General features: G+C 37.3%; 1 protein-coding gene across 4 annotated transcripts in view; it reads right to left on the reverse strand.

Moving 5' to 3' along the window:
• The window catches only part of cntn5 (contactin 5), a 1,359,131-nt gene that overhangs the window by 567,227 nt on the left and 774,101 nt on the right, over window positions 1-17,803 (reverse strand). For all 4 annotated transcript variants that reach the window (XM_039744349.1, XM_039744347.1, XM_039744348.1 and 1 more), the window contains exon 5: window positions 7,475-7,598. In XM_039744349.1, the coding sequence (XP_039600283.1) occupies window positions 7,475-7,598 (124 nt within the window). The remainder of the gene's footprint in view (window positions 1-7,474; window positions 7,599-17,803) is intronic.

The following is a 17,803-nucleotide window of genomic DNA, read 5'->3' on the forward strand; positions in this document are numbered from 1 at the left end:
CGCCCGCCAACTCTAACAGAGCCCCGCCCATGTGTTACGCACGAAAGAGCCACAAAAGCCCACTCTAACCCTCCTCCCTTTCAAAGCAGCTTGCCAATAGTTACAGTGGGATGCAAAAGTTTGGGCAACCTTGTTAATAGTCATTATTTACCTGTATAAATCGTTGGTTGTTACGATAAAAAATGTCAGTTAAATATATCATATAGGAGACACACACAGTGATATTTGAGAAGTGAAATGAAGTTTATTGGATTTACAGAAAGTGTGCAATAATTGTTCAAACAAAATCAGGCAGGTGCATAAATTTGGGCACCGTTGTCATTTTATTGATTCCAAAACTTTTAGAACTAATTATTGGAACTCAAATTGGCTTGGTAAGCTCAGTGACCCCTGACCTACATACACAGGTGAATCCTATAATGAGAAAGAGTATTTAAGGGGGTCAATTGTAAGTTTCCCTCCTCCTTTAATTTTCTCTGAAGAGTAGCAACATGGGGGTCACAAAATAACTCTCAAATGACCTTAAGACAAAGATTGTTCACCATCATGGTTTAGGGAAGGATACAGAAAGCTGTCCCAGAGATTTAAGCTGTCTGTTTCCACAGTTAGGAACATATTGAGGAAATGGAAGACCACAGGCTCAGTTCAAGTTAAGGCTCGAAGTGGCAGACCAAGAAAGATTTCGGATAGACAGAAGCGACGAATGGTGAGAACAGTCAGAGTCAACCCACAGACCAGCACCAAAGACCTACAACATCATCTTGCAGCAGATGGAGTCACTGTGCATCGTTCAACCATTCGGCGCACTTTACACAAGGAGATGCTGTATGTGAGAGTGATGCAGAGGAAGCCTTTTCTCTGCCCACAGCACAAACAGAGCCACTTGAGGTATGCTCAAGCACATTTGGACAATCCAGCTTCATTTTGGAATAAGGTGCTGTGGACTGATGAAACTAAAATTGAGTTATTTGGGCATAACAAGAGGCGTTATGCATGGAGGAAAAAGAACACAGCATTCCAAGAAAAACACCTGCTACCTACAGTAAAATATGGTGGTGGTTCCATCATGCTGTGGGGCTGTGTGGCCAGTGCAGGGACTGGGAATCTTGTCAAAGTTGAGGGACGCATGGATTCCACTCAGTATCAGCAGATTCTGGAGACCAATGTCCAGGAATCAGTGACAAAGCTGAAGCTGCGCGGGGCTGGATCTTTCAAACAATACAACGACCCGAAACACTGCTCAAAATCCACTAAGGCATTCATGGAGAGGAACAAGTACAACGTTCTGGAATGGCCATCTCAGTCCCCAGACCTGAATATAATTGAAAATCTGTGGTGTGAGTTAAAGAGAGCTGTCCATGCTCGGAAGCCATCAAACCTGAATGAACTAGAGATGTTTTGTAAAAAGGAATGGTCCAAAATACCTTCAACCACAATCCAGACTCTCATTGGAACCTACAGGAAGTGTTTAGAGGCTGTAATTTCTGCAAAAGGCGGATCTACTAAATATTGATTTCATTTCTTTTTTGTGGTGCCCAAATTTATGCACTTGCCTGATTTTGTTTGAACAATTATTGCACACTTTCTGTAAATCCAATAAACTTCATTTCACTTCTCAGATATCACTGTGTGTGTCTCCTATATGATATATTTAACTGACATTTTTTATCGTAACAACCAACGATTTATACAGGAAAATAATGACTATTAACAAGGTTGCCCAAACTTTTGCATCCCACTGTAGGTCTTCTTAAAGACGACTGGACAAAATGATACGACAGGTTAATCCCTTCGCTAAGTCTTACATGCAAATGCATGACATTATCACTCACAGTAACCCTGTTGCTGTTGTACAAATGGTATTCATGGAAAATCCAGACATGGATATGAGAAGGTATAACGCCCCGTTCTGTCAAACTGATGTTGCTGCTATCTTTGTAGGTGAAGACGGGGAACTTCCTGCACAACGCGACATTTGCATATACCCAAGGGGAGATGCTTGCCCCATCAGATTCTAATTCGCCTTTTATTTTTACATGCAGACAACTTCCTGTTAGAAACCTGTTTTCACTCATGGACAATTGTATGTTGCTCTCTCCAGAGTTTCATCTTTTCATTCACTGAAAGTTGTATCTTCAAAACCTCCCCATTTGGACAACTGTGTCTTTCAGGAAGTGTTCACTCATCAATAAATAATTATATGTGGCGTATGCTATGCAGTGGGTTGGCTAGTAATGTTATATTATCAATCAGCATATCATTTTAAATAGTTGCATTAACAGTTTTTATGTGCTTTAAAGATCTAGAGAGTTTATATTTCAGCATCTACCTGATAATGTCATTGGTACAAACAAAAATGTAACATTCTTAAATCTGAATAGGCAAAATCAGCTTTATAGGGGACAAAGTTCATTCAGGCATCACTGGACTCAAGACAGGGAATAGTTCCAAACAGGTTGCTAATTCATCATAGGGGATACTCATGTGCACATTCATAAATATAGGAGAAACCTTACCACCATGTATCTTAATTATATAATTTATACTAATAAAAGGCAAAGCCCTCACTGACTCACTCACTCACTCACTCACTCACTCACTCACTCACTCACTGACTCACTCATCACTAATTCTCCAACTTCCCGTGTAGGTAGAAGGCTGAAATTTGGCAGGCTCATTCCTTACAGCTTACTTACAAAAGCTGGGTAGGTTTCATTTTGAAATTCTACGCGTAATGGTCATAACTGGAACATATTTTCGTCCATATATACTGATGTACTGTAATAGAATGCTGCCTCGCAGTTAGGAGACCTGGGTTCGCTTCCCGGGTCCTCCCTGCGTGGAGTTTGCATGTTCTCCCCGTGTCTGCGGGTTTCCTCCGGGCGCTCCAGTTTCCTCCCACAATCCAAAGACATGCAGGTTAGGTGGATTGGCGATTCTAAATTGGCCCTAGTGTGTGCTTGGTGTGTGGGTGTGTTTGTGTGTGTCCTGCAGTGGGTTGGCACCCTGCTCAGGATTGGTTCCTGCCTTGTGCCCTGTGTTGGCTGGGATTGGCTCCAGCAGACCCCCGTGACCCTGTATTCGGATTCAGCGGGTTGGAAAATGGATGGATGGATGGATGTAATAGAATGCAGCTCGATAGCCATGGGAGGCGGAGTTTCGTATTAAAGCATTTATCCAATCACATTTCAGCCATCATTTGTTGCCAGGCAGAGAGGCTTTCACAATCTGTTGTGGAGGCACTCTAACACAGAATAAATGTCGATTAACCGGTTGCTTCAAACAATCAGATTTTGATTTGGTGTCAGTAGGCTCTTTAGCAGGCATACAGCAACATCACCGTATTCAGACCCATTGATTGGATAGAAGCCGATATTTGGAACTCTACGAGGCCATTGAACGCACCGCAACTGCTCTGAGCAAAAGATCGTCGCGTGCACTACGGCCAACTCCATGGCAGGATTCTGGACAATATTATTTGCCAGACACAGACCAAATTTCAAGACCATGAAAACCTGATGTTTGTCACGCTCCTCGAGCCCCAGAAGTTTCGGGAATACAAGAAAAATTTCCCGCATGCCTGCCTCTCCAGTTTAACACAAGAGCCAAAGAGAGGTTTTTGATCTGTCTCGGCTAAAAACAGAACTGACTGTAATGTATGCCATGGATGATTCTGCAAGAGAATCTCCCACTGATCTCCTTGACTTCCTTCATCAGAAAAATCTGAATGAGAGCATGGGGCAGCTGTTCACATTGGTATATTTGGTGGTGAGCATTCCTGTGTACGCTGCTTCTGTTGAGCGGACATTTTCAGCCATAAAGCGAAATCAAACTTATGCCAGAAATAGAATGGGGCAGGTTCGGCTTTCAGCATTAGCTTCAATGGCGATAGAAAGTGAGGTTTTGATGGAACTGAAGCGCACGGATAATCCGTACAACAGAGTAATTGAACTGTTTTTGAGGAAAGAGAGAAGGATGGATTTTGTTTACAAATAATCTGAATTTTTGGTGAGTAAAATGTTGCGATTTTCCTAAATAGTATTGCAAGTTTATGAGTTATTACTGATGTTTTTTATGTGTGTCGCGGCTGTGGCTGCAGTAGAAAGGAACTTGTCCATCCCTGGTCTGTCTATAAAATAAAGGCATTTATTGTGGCTACAGGAGTATATATATATATATATATATATATACACACCCCGATCTACATACTGTCAAATAAATGAACCACAGTCCGTGGCGCAACATGATAGGCTTAGCCTCTAGTGCTGACGTCCGAGGTTCGATTCCCGAGAGGGGGTGCGGTGCATGTGTATGCCTGATGAGCCCAGAATTAGGGCGAAACACGTGCTGCGTACTGTTTGCATTATTTGACAGTAAAACTATTTCAATATATTCAATATATATATTTCAGCGCTTCCCAATTTATTTTACCCTCGCACCCACTAGGTTAGAGAAGAACTATGAAAAAATATGAGGTTAACGCAGAAAAACAGATCACCAATTGAAGCTTTATGAATAGTGGATACTTCCATACTTACTCGCCATCAATAATTGTTTTGGTAAAGCCATACTTGGTGTAATCCTCCTTCCATGTTCTAATTTTGTTCGCGATTAGCCATGATTAAATGAACGGTAGAAAAGTAAGAGCAAAGCGAGGGTGACTTATCCAGGCAGTCGACAGCTCAGTAGCTCGAATTTGGATATAAGTAGGTTCTATTTAGTCGACAAAAATATATTTGGTAGGAATGTAAGTTGAATTTAGTCTTTAACTTTCTATGGTGAAGAAAAATTTATGCAATGATGACTAAATTTAACTTACATTCCTACCAAACATATTTCTGTCAACTAAATAAAAATTACTTATATTTAAAATTTAAACAGAACTTGAACAGATACAATAGTTCATGATACCTACGAAGCACTTCAGTAAGTGCACGTAAGAGCAGGAGTCATCCGTTTTAACAAGCAGCATATTGCACTGATACGAAATAGCCTGCCCATTTAATTATTTAGGAATGGATTGATAAATTAAGATTTTGTACAAATAATGTTTTTCATTTTTCTTACTCGATGGATTCTGGCACCCCCAGCAATAGCTACTCGTACCCCAAAGGAGATATATATATAGATATATTGATATAGATAACAGTGACAAAACAATTACATTGATTACATTGACAATCATGTTACGTTATTTTCAAAATGTTTCCTTTTCTTTTTCATTACTTCTTTAACACACTACTTCTCCACTGCAAAGCGCGGGTATTTTGATATATATATATATATATATATATATATGTGTGTATGTATATGTATGTATATATATATATACTGTATATGTATACGTGTGTGTGTGTATGTATGTATGTATATGTGTGTGTATATATATGTAGATGTGTATATGTATATATATATATATACAGTAGATATGTATATATGTAGATATGTTTATATGTATATGTATATGTTTATCTGTGTTTGTGTGTGTGTGTGTATATATATATTTATGTGACAGCAACACTCATAACAGTGACAAAACAATTACATTGACAATCATGTTACGTTATTTTTAAGATGTTTCCTTTTCTTTTTCATAACTTCTTTAACACACTACTTCTCCGCTGCGAAGCACAGGTATTTTGCTAGTATGGAATAAAAACTGGGTTATCCAGAGGAAACACACAGGGAGGACATGCATACAGGACTTGAACCTAGGATGCTGTGTTACCCACTGTAATACCATTTTTGCCTTGAATGTTATACAAAGTAGAAAAGAAGCCTCAAAACTAAAGAATTCTCACTGACAGATTTGCAATGGCACTCTAGGACAGCTACAGATCAGCCTCAGAAGTTCTTAGTTGTCTTGCAGGTTTAGAAGTAGTTAAGAACAGTGTTTTGCTTTGTTCGTACTAGCATCCTTGTAACTGAATGTAACTGTTTTACAGATAATATTCCCTCTGTGAAGAAGCCAGCACAGTTGAACCTTCCTATATAAAATACTGTAATTGTGCTTGGTATTTGATAAGACTCTGATAGCTGCATTCTAAACAGAACATCCTGTAGTTTGTTGATATTTTGTGAATGAGGGCCACTGAATTGATATATGTAACCCAAAACAGAATCAAGGAATGAAAAAACAAAAATGGTACCATTAAAATCCAATTAAGATATGAGGAGAGATGAACAGAAGGTTGAGCACAAACTATGTAAAAACACAATGAGAATACATTTACTGCTGGTTTGGGTCTACCTAACTGGGTCGAACCTCTGCCATCAATGGAGGGGAGGCTCACCCGCTTGCTTACCATAACACACACACACATTCTGGTTTGTCTCTCCCTCTCTCTTTCTCTCACCAGACACTGGTGTATCTTTCTCTGTCCATTTGAGTACTTGCTAACGTTGCATCTCTGAGATCTACTCTTAAAGAGCTTTTGGCCATGGAGTAGCTTTATACACCATATTGGGGCCACTTCTGGAATCTTATGTGGTCTTCCATTTCCTTTAGGGGCACCATGCTAGAACTCCATCTATGGGGGTCCTTTGATCCATGCATCCTTGAACCTTCAATTCCACTGAATATAACCTACAGTACTTTAGCAGAAAGACATCATGAACCCAAACATTTCCATTTAGAAATCTCGTTGCTATCTTGCATACAAGAAGTGTTCTACCTCTGGTGTTTTCTCCCTGGCCTACCTTTCTTATGGTTAAATCAGGGCACTGAACCCATTTTTTAACTAAGCTTGTTCATTTTTTGATGTTTGCTATTTTTCATTATTTTGTATTGTTTTGCAATTTTAATATTTTATTAAGTCCTGTTGTTTGATATTTTCATATAGTATGTTTTTGTTTTTGACTTATTGTGTTATTGCTATGTATTTCAGTTCAGTTTGTGTTTTCTTTTATATGTTGAGCCAAAGGGGACAGGGCCCCTTATCATAGCAGTTGTGACCACACTTGGCCTATTTAAAGGCCTGAGATTCCTCTGTCTAGTGTACAGGAATTAACCTGTGCTTGTATTATTCAGTTCATTTTTATTGGATTCCTCTATGAATTGTTTTAACTTCCTGATTTGTATTATTTTGGTTTTTGGATATTTTATTCTGCCCTTGCTTTCTGATTTTTACCACTAGGGTTTGGATTTTGTTCATTTTTGAGCCGCCTTTCGGAGGTAACATTATGAAAATTTCCACACCATTTTTGAAATTTTGTTTTATTTTAGAAATATTTTTGAATACGTCTTTTTATTATTATAAGAAACTCTTTTCGTGGTTTCTGTTAGGGATTCATATGCCTTGGCTCTTTTGTGAGAACAAGCCACATTTCTGATATTAATGGCATAATGATGTCAAGATCTGCAAGAGAAATCTCTGACCTGCTGGTCCTTAAACTTTGTAGGCTTGTCCCTGATTCTCATAGTAAGGCCAATTTCCCATATGTTTAAGTCTGAATTTAAAGATCCTATGCATACCTGTATGTTGGTGAGGGTGTTCCTCTTGCTTCACACTGCATGGACACTTGTCTTTCTTTTGAGTCAAGCGCAAAGACGATGTCATCAGGTTCTTGAAGAAATTCAGGGCCAGATTCAGTAGTTTCTGAAAAAGAATAACAAGAACTTTTTTTGAACTACTTAAAACAAAAAGATTAAACTTAATATGTTGTAGTGGTGCTGGGTGGGAGAATAAATAAATCATTTAGGAATGCACTGAATTTTTCAATTACTGTGTCTTATTTATTATTCTTAATTTAATTTCTGCTTTTACTTCAGTTACTGAGTCAAAGCAGGCCAAAGCTTACTTTGACTCGAAGAAAAAATATATTTTGAGAGTGATAGTACAAATTAATAAAATTAAATGCTCAACATTTAACAGAATTTATAACAAATAACGGTTTGTAAAAGCTTGCAAAGAACAGTTAGTTGAATTGCACTTTTTCTGCTTAATTAAATACATTACGTAAAGAAAAGAAATGCACTATGTTGTTCAGACAAACACAGACATTGTGTCATAGCAAAAAACATCATTGTGTATTTATAAATGTTTTAGTGTTGTAGAGCCATTATTGTAATTGTTAAGAAAAACAGCCATTCTTAGATTGAAACAGTGGCTCACATAAGTATAGTTTTGGACACCAAAAGGCCTACATCAACAACAAATGCAAACCACCTAGACTTAGAGTTGTGGATAAAAGCTCTCAATGGCAATGCTTTACAAATTGTTTGAAACCAGAACCATTTGTAAAGCTAAAACCTTAAACATATAGTAGCGTCCTTGCTAAAAATGAAAAGTTTAACAACACTTGTGGATGCAACCATAGATAAAAATTAGACCATGTTCATATTTTCATCCTGTTCTTTTTTAAACTAAACACACTGAATTATTTGCATGCAAGCAAATTTTCAACTGGACTCATTTATTATTGAATATTTTTCATTGTTTACATAATGTGCACGATATGTTATTCAAATAAAACAAATGAAAGTGTTTGTTTATTTATAATATGTTACAAAATGTTTATATTATATTATAATGTTATAAGAAACATGTGCTCAGATAAAATGCAATGTTCTTATGTATTGATATATGTTGATATGTACTATTTGTGATACAGGCTTTGGGTAAAATTCACTCAACACTGATAACACACTTACTACAACACTTAAAAATCTGACAAGCAACTAGCAAAGAATGATATAGAAAGAGATTTCACATTAATATTTACACTGTAAGCTAACATCCATTGTTTCCTAAAATGTATCAAAACCAAGCCAAACTTGTAAACTTTGTCAGTGTCACCACCAAAATCAATTTCCAATATCTAAGCAAAAATTGTCGATTTCTCCGTCAATTCATCATTGATACCTTCCCAAATAATAGAAAGATTGGCATATTCTGCATGTAATAAACTCTCTTGCTCCACTTTCAAGATATATACTTTATTAATATTTGTTAGAAGAGGTTGAGAAATAATTTGAATAATAAGAAGAACCTGACAGAGGAACCTTAAAGTTTATTAGATATGTTTCAATTTGTCTACAAGGCTGTTACTGCTACTTTGCTTCATTGTTTGTATAACCACCTAGATGGTATCAAGACTCATATGAGGCTCCTGTTTGCAGACTTCTCATCAACTTTGATACCATCTAATTCCACCTTCTTGCAGAGAGACTTCACAAAGATTTCAACATGGACTTTACCTTGGGAGGTGGCTGATTGACATTTAAACAGATATGACTCAAATTATGAAAGGAAATGGCCGTCTTCGTAATAGGTTCTCCTTATCCAAATGGTGCATTCTTTAACCTCTTTTGTACATTCTGTACACTAATGGTTGTCATAGCAAATATGAAAATAGGTTCATCTTAAAATTTACTGATGACTAAGTGATTGTAAGCCTACTTAATATGAAGAAAATGAGTCATGGTCCAGTGGCACATAATTTTGTTACTGTAACTGGTAAAATGATTTATTTCCCCAAAACTTAAAATTAAAACTAATAAATGATTTTAGAAGGAACACCATTTACCCACAATAAACACTCATCAAAAACCAGGCAATGGAGATTGTTGAATGTTAGGATAATCAGGATTCACACCTTATTTTTAATCAAGCTATAGAAGTAGTCTGTAGTGCCTCTAAGGAAGAAGAGTCTTTTAAGTTTAAATTCTATTACAATGTAAGTTTATTACTGTAAATCTTGTATAAAGTCTGTCTTAAGTTATATTTTGCTAGCATTTATTGGAAATCTTAACATAGCAACAAAAAAAATGAAAAAATGCACAATGAAACAGTAAGTTAACAAGGTCCAATAATGTCAGATGTGTTTAATAAGCAAATGTGGAGAAAAGCAGGGTGTATTCTCCCAAACAAAACTTACCCGTTTCTTTCAAAATTTTAGTTGTTGCCCATCAGGTCACAGGTTCACGTTTCAGAGGGTAAAAAACAAATGGTTCAGCTACTCTTTTACAAAAACTGCAATTAATCTTTTAGATTAGTTTTACTTTAATAAACTTTCTCAGATTTAAATAGTGGGCTGAACAGTCTCTGCCTCTGAATCATTAATCAAGTGTTATATTTTAAATGTAAAAGGTACAATCTGATGTTATACCGTAAGTATTACCTTTAGTGATGGCTGAGTTCTTGTTTCTCTGTTTTTAATGTGCTGCCTTTGCAGTACAGTAATGTAAAGTACAAAGCGTTAGTCAGATTGAGTGCACAAGCTTAGGATATTTTTAAGCAGGGTAAGTATGCTGATTAAAGAGAATGAAGTAAAAAAGATAAATATATTATTTTGCCTTTACCTCACCATATGCTACTTCTGAAATTCCCCAACACTTTTCTAGGATAACGGCCAATCTTGTAAATACAGAATTTGATGATTTTACACTCCCACTTTATCATATTAATGTAAAATCCTCCAAAACTGTTCTTGAACAGCTCACAATCATAAACTTTTATGGTTCACTTTAAATCAACTGTTTCTAGACACTAGGAACATAAATTTTCTAAATTCCCTTCACCTGAAAGTTATTCATTGATTTGGAGGTAATGTACTTAATTAAAGGATACTGGTCATTAAAGAGCCCAGTTTCTGAGGAAATGCATTTCTAAATTACTTAATTTATAGAAAGCTTCAAGAAGACATTCAATTCTTTAATAGCCAGACTTCTCCTAATCGAGCAAGTTGCTGAAAAACAAATTATTCTAATTCTTAACCATCCTGAGTGATCCAGGGTGACTAACACTACAAACACAACAATTAAGAAATTCTCCAGGACTACAAGCGGGAAATGCAAGATACAGACTGTTTATACTGTCCCTTACTTCATGTAGTTTTGCTGCTAATGCCCAGTTATAGAGGCTGAAATTGATTCAGTTAACTTGTCAAGAAGGATACTTCAGCATCCATTTTGTTGTACTTTTTCCATAGAACTTGCCCAGTATTAACATACTATAATTGGGGATGGGATCATTAAGGAAAAGTGTGTGATTCAGAATTAGATAGATAGATAGATAGATAGATAGATAGATAGATAGATAGATAGATAGATAGATAGATAGATAGATAGATAGATAGATAGATAGATAGATAGATAGATAGATAGATACTTTATTAATCCCAAGGGGAAATTCACATAATCCAGCAGCAGTATACTGATACAAAGAAACAATATTAAATTAAATAGAATGAAAAGAATTAAAATATAATTAATGTTCGCATTTACTCCCCCGGGTGGAATTGAAGAGTCGCATAGTGTGGGGGAGGAACGATCTCTTTAGTCTGTCAGTGGAACAGGACAGTGACAAAAGTCTGTCACTGAAGCTACTCCTCTGTCTGGAAATGACACTGTTAAGTGGATGCAGTGGATTCTTCATGATTGACAGGAGTTTGCTTAGTGCCCGTCGCTCTGCCACAGATGTTAAACTGTCCAACTATAATCCTACAATGGAGCCTGCCTTCTTAACAAGTTTGTCCAGGCGTGAGGCGTCTTTCATCTTTATGCTGCCACCCCAGCACACCACCGCGTAGAAAAGGGCACTCGCCACAACCGTCTGGTAGAACATCTGCAGCATCTTACTGCAGATGTTGAAGGATGCCAACCTTCTCATAAAGTATATTCTGCTCTGAGCTTTCTTACATAGAGCATCAGTATTGGCAGTCCAGTCCAATTTGTCATCCAGCTGCACTCCCAGATATTTATAGGTATGCACCCTCTGCACACAGTCACCTCTGATGATCACAGGGTCCATGAGGGGCCTGGGCCTCCTAAAATCCACCACCAGCTCCTTGGTCTTGCTGGTGTTAAGGTGTAAGTGGTTTGAGTCGCACCATTTAACAAAGTCTTTGATTAGCTTCCTGTACTCCTCCTCCTGCCCACTCCTGATGCAACCCACAATAGCAGTGTCATCAGCGAACTTTTGCACGTGGCAGGACTCCGAGTCATATTGGAAGTTTGATGTATATAGACTGAACAGGACCGGAGAAAGTACAGTCCCCTGCGGCGCCCCTGTATTGCTGCACACGATGTCAGACCTGCAGTTCCCAAGACACACATATTGAGGTCTGTCTGTAAGATAGTCCACAATCCATGCCACAAGGTGTGAATCTACTCCCATCTCAGTCAGCTTATCCCTAAGGAGCAGAGGTTGGATGGTGTTGAAGGCGCTAGAGAAGTCTAAAAACATAATTCTTACAGCACCACTGCCTCTGTCCAGGTGGGAGAGGGATCGATGAAGCATATAGATGATGGCATCCTCCGCTCCCACCTTCTCCTGGTATGCGAACTGCAGAGGGTCTAGGGCGTGACGGACCTGTGGCCTCAGGTGGTGAAGCAGCAGCCGCTCCATGGTCTTCATCAGATGTGACGTCAGAGCAACAGGCCGGAAGTCATTCAGCTCACTAGGACGTGATACCTTTGGGACAGGAGTGATACAAGATGTTTTCCAAAGCCTCGGGACTCTCCCCTGTTCCAGGCTCAGGTTGAAGATGCGCTGTAGAGGACTCCCCAGTTCCAACGCACAGGCCTTCAGCAATCGTGGCGATACACCATCTGGACCCTCTGCTTTGCTGGCACAAAGTCTTTTCAGCTCTCTGCTCACCTGGGCTGCTGTAATTGTGGGTGGGGATGTCTCACCTATGCTGGTATCAGCAGAAGGATGGTTGGAGGATTAAGGTCTTTTACACTTTGAAGATCTAATAGAAGCTATGCTTTTATTTACATCATTCTTTCTTTGTTAAGCTTTGCACTTTTGAATATTAAACTTCTCTTGTATTGCTATAATATCTGCGGAGCTTGCGTGTCAAGTGTTTTTTTGATGTACAGTACTGAGTATTTTGCAGATTTTCTTCTTTAATATGGCAGTGCATAGTTTTTGTTAGGCGAACTAGGTGTCAGAGTGCAGCAGAACAATGAAAGGTCCCAAACTTGTCGTACAACATGCAATCATGATTTCTTGAATCAAGTAGTCAAGTAGATGTGTCATGTAGAATTGCTATTTGTGCCCACATTTTTTATTACGCAAATAACAAATGTTCAGACATTTGAAGAAAGCTCTCTTTTCTAAAATTCATTTTGTACTTTTAAAAATGTTATCCTTTCTCATGGAAATGCCAACAACTGTTAAAAAATATTCTCTCCTTTTTATCTTGTTTTTAATTCTTTAAAATTTTAATTTTCAAACAGCCATGAATGCAAGCATATTAGTTTCTTACTTCTTTTTCTTTTTTGATAGGCATTCAGATATGTTTGAAAAAAAGTATGTGCATTTGTGGCATGGATGCGGAGAAGAGTAAACAAAATATTATTATGTGTTCCCATGGCAAATATGTAAAATAAAAACCTATAAAACCTTTATTTACGAAAAAACGTTATTTTTAAAATATCACGTCTAAAATTTTAATAATTGCTTTGTGTTCTGTTTAGCGGTAATGATATGAAATTACCACTTTAAATGAGCCACCTGATCAGGCATCAGCAATAAGGCGATACAATTAACCACAGTGTAGTCACAAACACAAGCCATATAAAGAAAATACCAAGTGTTTTTAACCAATGCTATTAGGTAAAGCACATGCTAGGTGTTTCTGACAAGCTCATGATACCAGTCTATTAAAGGGCACACTCACATTAACCCACAAACTTGCCAATACAAGACCAATTTAGAGTTAAAAAAAATGCAATTCATTATAATGTGGGAGAAAACCAGTGCACCAGCGAAGACACAGGAGAATGTACAAATTTGCCCTTTTTGGCAAGTAAAACATAATAAACATACACACTTTTGCAAGATTTCTAGCGAACAACATGTCTCTGGTGTCACTTAAGTTAAACACTGCAATACAGAAGGCTACACTGCTTTAATTTCAAACTATCCTTAACAATATAAAGCTATCTTATGAAAGTTTTAGCTGTCACACACAAAAGATCAAATAGTGCCAAAATTCACCACTGAATTCATTATTTGAATAAATAAATGCCTATACAAAATCACCTATGATACTTTGAGTGACTTCAACCAAGTAAAGCCACTAGATCTCCTCTTTATAATTTCAAAACGTAATTTTATTATATTTAAACAAGGCAAAGTACCATTCAACAACAATTTCCATATATAAATGTTGTGTTGAATACATCAGTACAGATACACAAACTTCTATCCCTCTACACTAATCTCAGAACAATACTTCTACTCATCTTCAAAATCCAATTCAGGATTGTGAGAGTCCCAGCAGCATTTTGCACAAAGCCGGAAATAACCCTTGATATGGCCCCAGCATACTACCAGTGTTCATAAAGGAAACTGGAGTACACAGAGAAAACCCAATCAGACATGAAGAGAATTTGTATACTATACACTAATAATGACCATGCTAGGATTCAAACCAGCATCCTGCAGCTTTAAATGTTTTATGTAATCCATTTCTGTGAACTACACTGCAAACTACTTTCTTGTACAGCAGATTTTTCAATTAGCTTATTATATCTTATATCCTGAGGTTATCCTATATTGTTTGCAAATCAGCAATTTCTCAGCATACTGTACTCTATGAGAAAAATAAATAACATCAGCTTCCTCTGGGAACAGTTATGGGGGTGGCAGTGAAGGACTCAATGGTTTATATCAAAATATCTTGCAGTGCTTTTAGCTTTCTCTTCACCTAATCTACAGTTATCAAATAACCAGGAAGTGAATAGCTCTGCATATGGATACACTCAATCTACATTCTATCACACCCTTGAAGAAAAATGATAAATATCAATGTACAGTATAATAAAATAAAACATTATCGTGGATTGTCTTAATATAGCACTGGACCTACATGAACAGGACAAGCTTTGACATAGATTCAGCAATTGTCTACAACTCTTGGAAGTCTGCAGCACCATTTTCCCATAAACCATAATTTCTTAATTCATAATTTTTTAGGCACCAACAGAACCTTCCATAAGTGCTTCACTCAGGTTGAGATCTGATGAATAGGATGGCTATGGCAGGTCGTTTATATCATACTCTCCACATTTTCACTAAAGACTCATGCTCATGAAATAATCACATTTATATTCTGCATGAATACCTTAAATTAGGATAGAGATTGGTAGGCATAAGATGAGTACAATCATTTTGTGTTTGTATTTAATGATATTGCCCTCTAAGGGAATCAGTAGACACAAACTATCATAAAGCAAATATTTTAGACTGTAGACATATTTTTGTATGAAATGAGCACTTACTTGACTGACTGTGGAGAACACTGTGGAAGAGAGACCATATGTCACTTTTCCATAACTAAAAAATAACAAAAGATGTGTTTAATGCAACACTTTATCCATAAAAAATAATTTTTTAAGGTTTTGTGCATTAAAACCCACTAGAAACTACCTAAAATTTAGTTTATATTTAGAAGACTCACAGTTGCTTGCATCGTTCCCTTTTTCCTTGAATTAAAAAAAAATGAGTGAACATCCCTGCCAGGTAGTTTACTTATTTATCCACAGCTGCCCCAACTCATGACATCCTTCTCTTTGACTTCCATACAAATATCACATTAGCCGCTGGTCTTTGTGGCTAATCTAGAGAATGTGTAGTCCACATTACTGAAGAACATGGCAAACATACCCCAACATTCAGACCTCTGTTAGAGGCACTAAGTCACGGTGGCCAACATGATTAACAAACATGTCTGCCTAGTACGGTACACATGAGACACTATTAATTGTTTTGTTTTCTAAAGTGTAGAAGCACCTACTGTTAATATTCTTGCAATCCTTTACTCAAATGTTTCATTTACTTTGTCAGTACATGCATATATTAGTAATTTTCCTTTTTGTTTTTCATTCAACAAGTGAACTTCTTCATGTATTTTCCAATATTTAACATCAATATGCAGTAAACATAGCTATCAATAACAGTTAACATGATTAGGTAAGATCTAACTAGGGAGTATATTAACCTTTTTTATTATTCATAAATTACAAATAATTCATAACTTCCGTCTGTCATGTTTCTGAAAGTTTATTTAAAGGGTTAGGAAAATCAAGTTTCTTTGGGCTTTTCAGAACAAATCCATTAATTTGCTAAAATAACAATAAGAAGAAGTTTGCTATAAAAATGTTTGGACAATAGACACAAATGATGCCTAACAATCCATCTATTCATTTTTCCTACTTATCTAGGTCTGGGTCAAAGGGGCAGCAGTTTAAGCAAAAATGCCCAGATATCCATTTTCCCCATCACCTCCTAAAACTCTTTTGGGGGAACCCGAGGCATTCCCAGGATACCACCTAGGTAATCTCTCCAGTCTTTCCTGCTTCTGCCACAAGGTCACCTTCCAGTTTGTACATGCCCAAAACACCTCCACAGGAAGGCATTAAGGAGGCATACTAATTAGATGCCTGAATCACCCCAGCTGAGTCCTTGTGATGTGGAGGAGCAGCAACTTTACTTTAAGCACCTTCCAAATGGCTGTGCTCCTCATAGTATTGCTAAGGCTGAGCCCAGATACCCTACAAAAGAAGCTCATTTCCACTTCTTGTATTTGCCATCTACATCTTTCAAACGGGACAATTAAATCCAAGTAACCTCACCCTGAAAAGGGAAACTGAGTGCCTTGTCCTACAGCCAGACCTGAAGGGTGAGCTCGATGGCAATGCTCCTGGTGGACAGGTCTTTACACATGGGTCCTGGTGAGGAACAGAATGAATGAGCAATAGGCCTGTCCTCCATTGTATTCACCATCTATGGAAAGAGTGAGAAGGATGTGGTCCTTGGTGGCAATCGAAGGCAATTGCCTTGGCAAACTGATCCCAGATGCTGAAAATGACTCTAGTGATGCACGGCAAGCCAAATGAAAAGGCTTCTGGTTTCAGATATGTTTGTTAGTGTCCCTCTGTTGCTGCCTGGTGTTGTTGCCCTGGAGGGAGGTGGGGGGATTTGCAGTGGGACACTCTAATCCTTCTGTGATAACCCCAACTGCAGCACCTGTCTGTTTGTCTTACCATTGGCACTGCTTTGGTAGCTAACTTAAAGTCTGGTGCTTAATTTCTCTTAGTTCCTTGTGAATAAACTGTATAGAGAAGAAAGAAGTTTCAAGGCAAACATTTCCTAGTCATGGTGACAGAGAATGGCAACATGTTCTTGATGATTAGGACTTTTAAGTAAGAATTTCATTATACTCTATACACACAGTAATAAAGACACTATAAACCTATAAATTGAAAAGCAGCCCTTTTTATTCTATCAGTATAGTGGAATATTTGAACCCACCACCTTAGTACATGAAAAGAAGTATACAAAGTTAATACAGGCTAATTACACACTTAAAACTGACTATTTTTTGGGCTATGTAACACATGCTTTTAGATAGACAGACCACACACTCCAATGAGTGGACAGAACACCTTTTTGGCATGTCAATGTCAATGTCAATTTATTTCTATAGCACATTTAAAACAACATAGGAATGCTGTGGCCAAAGTGCTTTACAATAATAGAATAAAAGAAAACAAATAAATAACATTAATAACATAAATAGAAATAAAATATAAGAACATAAATAAAATACATAATAAATAGAAGTAATGTTATATAATCACAATGAGGAAACCATCAGTATTACTGAGGCTCACTGAATGCACGTGAATAGAAATGAGTCTTTCTATTAAGGGAAATGGTGGGTAGGGTATACTTTAAAGAGGAGTTTTTTAAAATATACTGTATGATTTCTTCTGCAGTTTTCAGCTAGTAGGACAGTAGTATTAGTGATACTGTAGTATTGTCACATGTACAAAATACAGTAAAAT

The sequence above is a fragment of the Polypterus senegalus genome, chromosome 2 (assembly GCF_016835505.1).
Source record: "Polypterus senegalus isolate Bchr_013 chromosome 2, ASM1683550v1, whole genome shotgun sequence".
NCBI lineage: Eukaryota > Metazoa > Chordata > Cladistia > Polypteriformes > Polypteridae > Polypterus > Polypterus senegalus.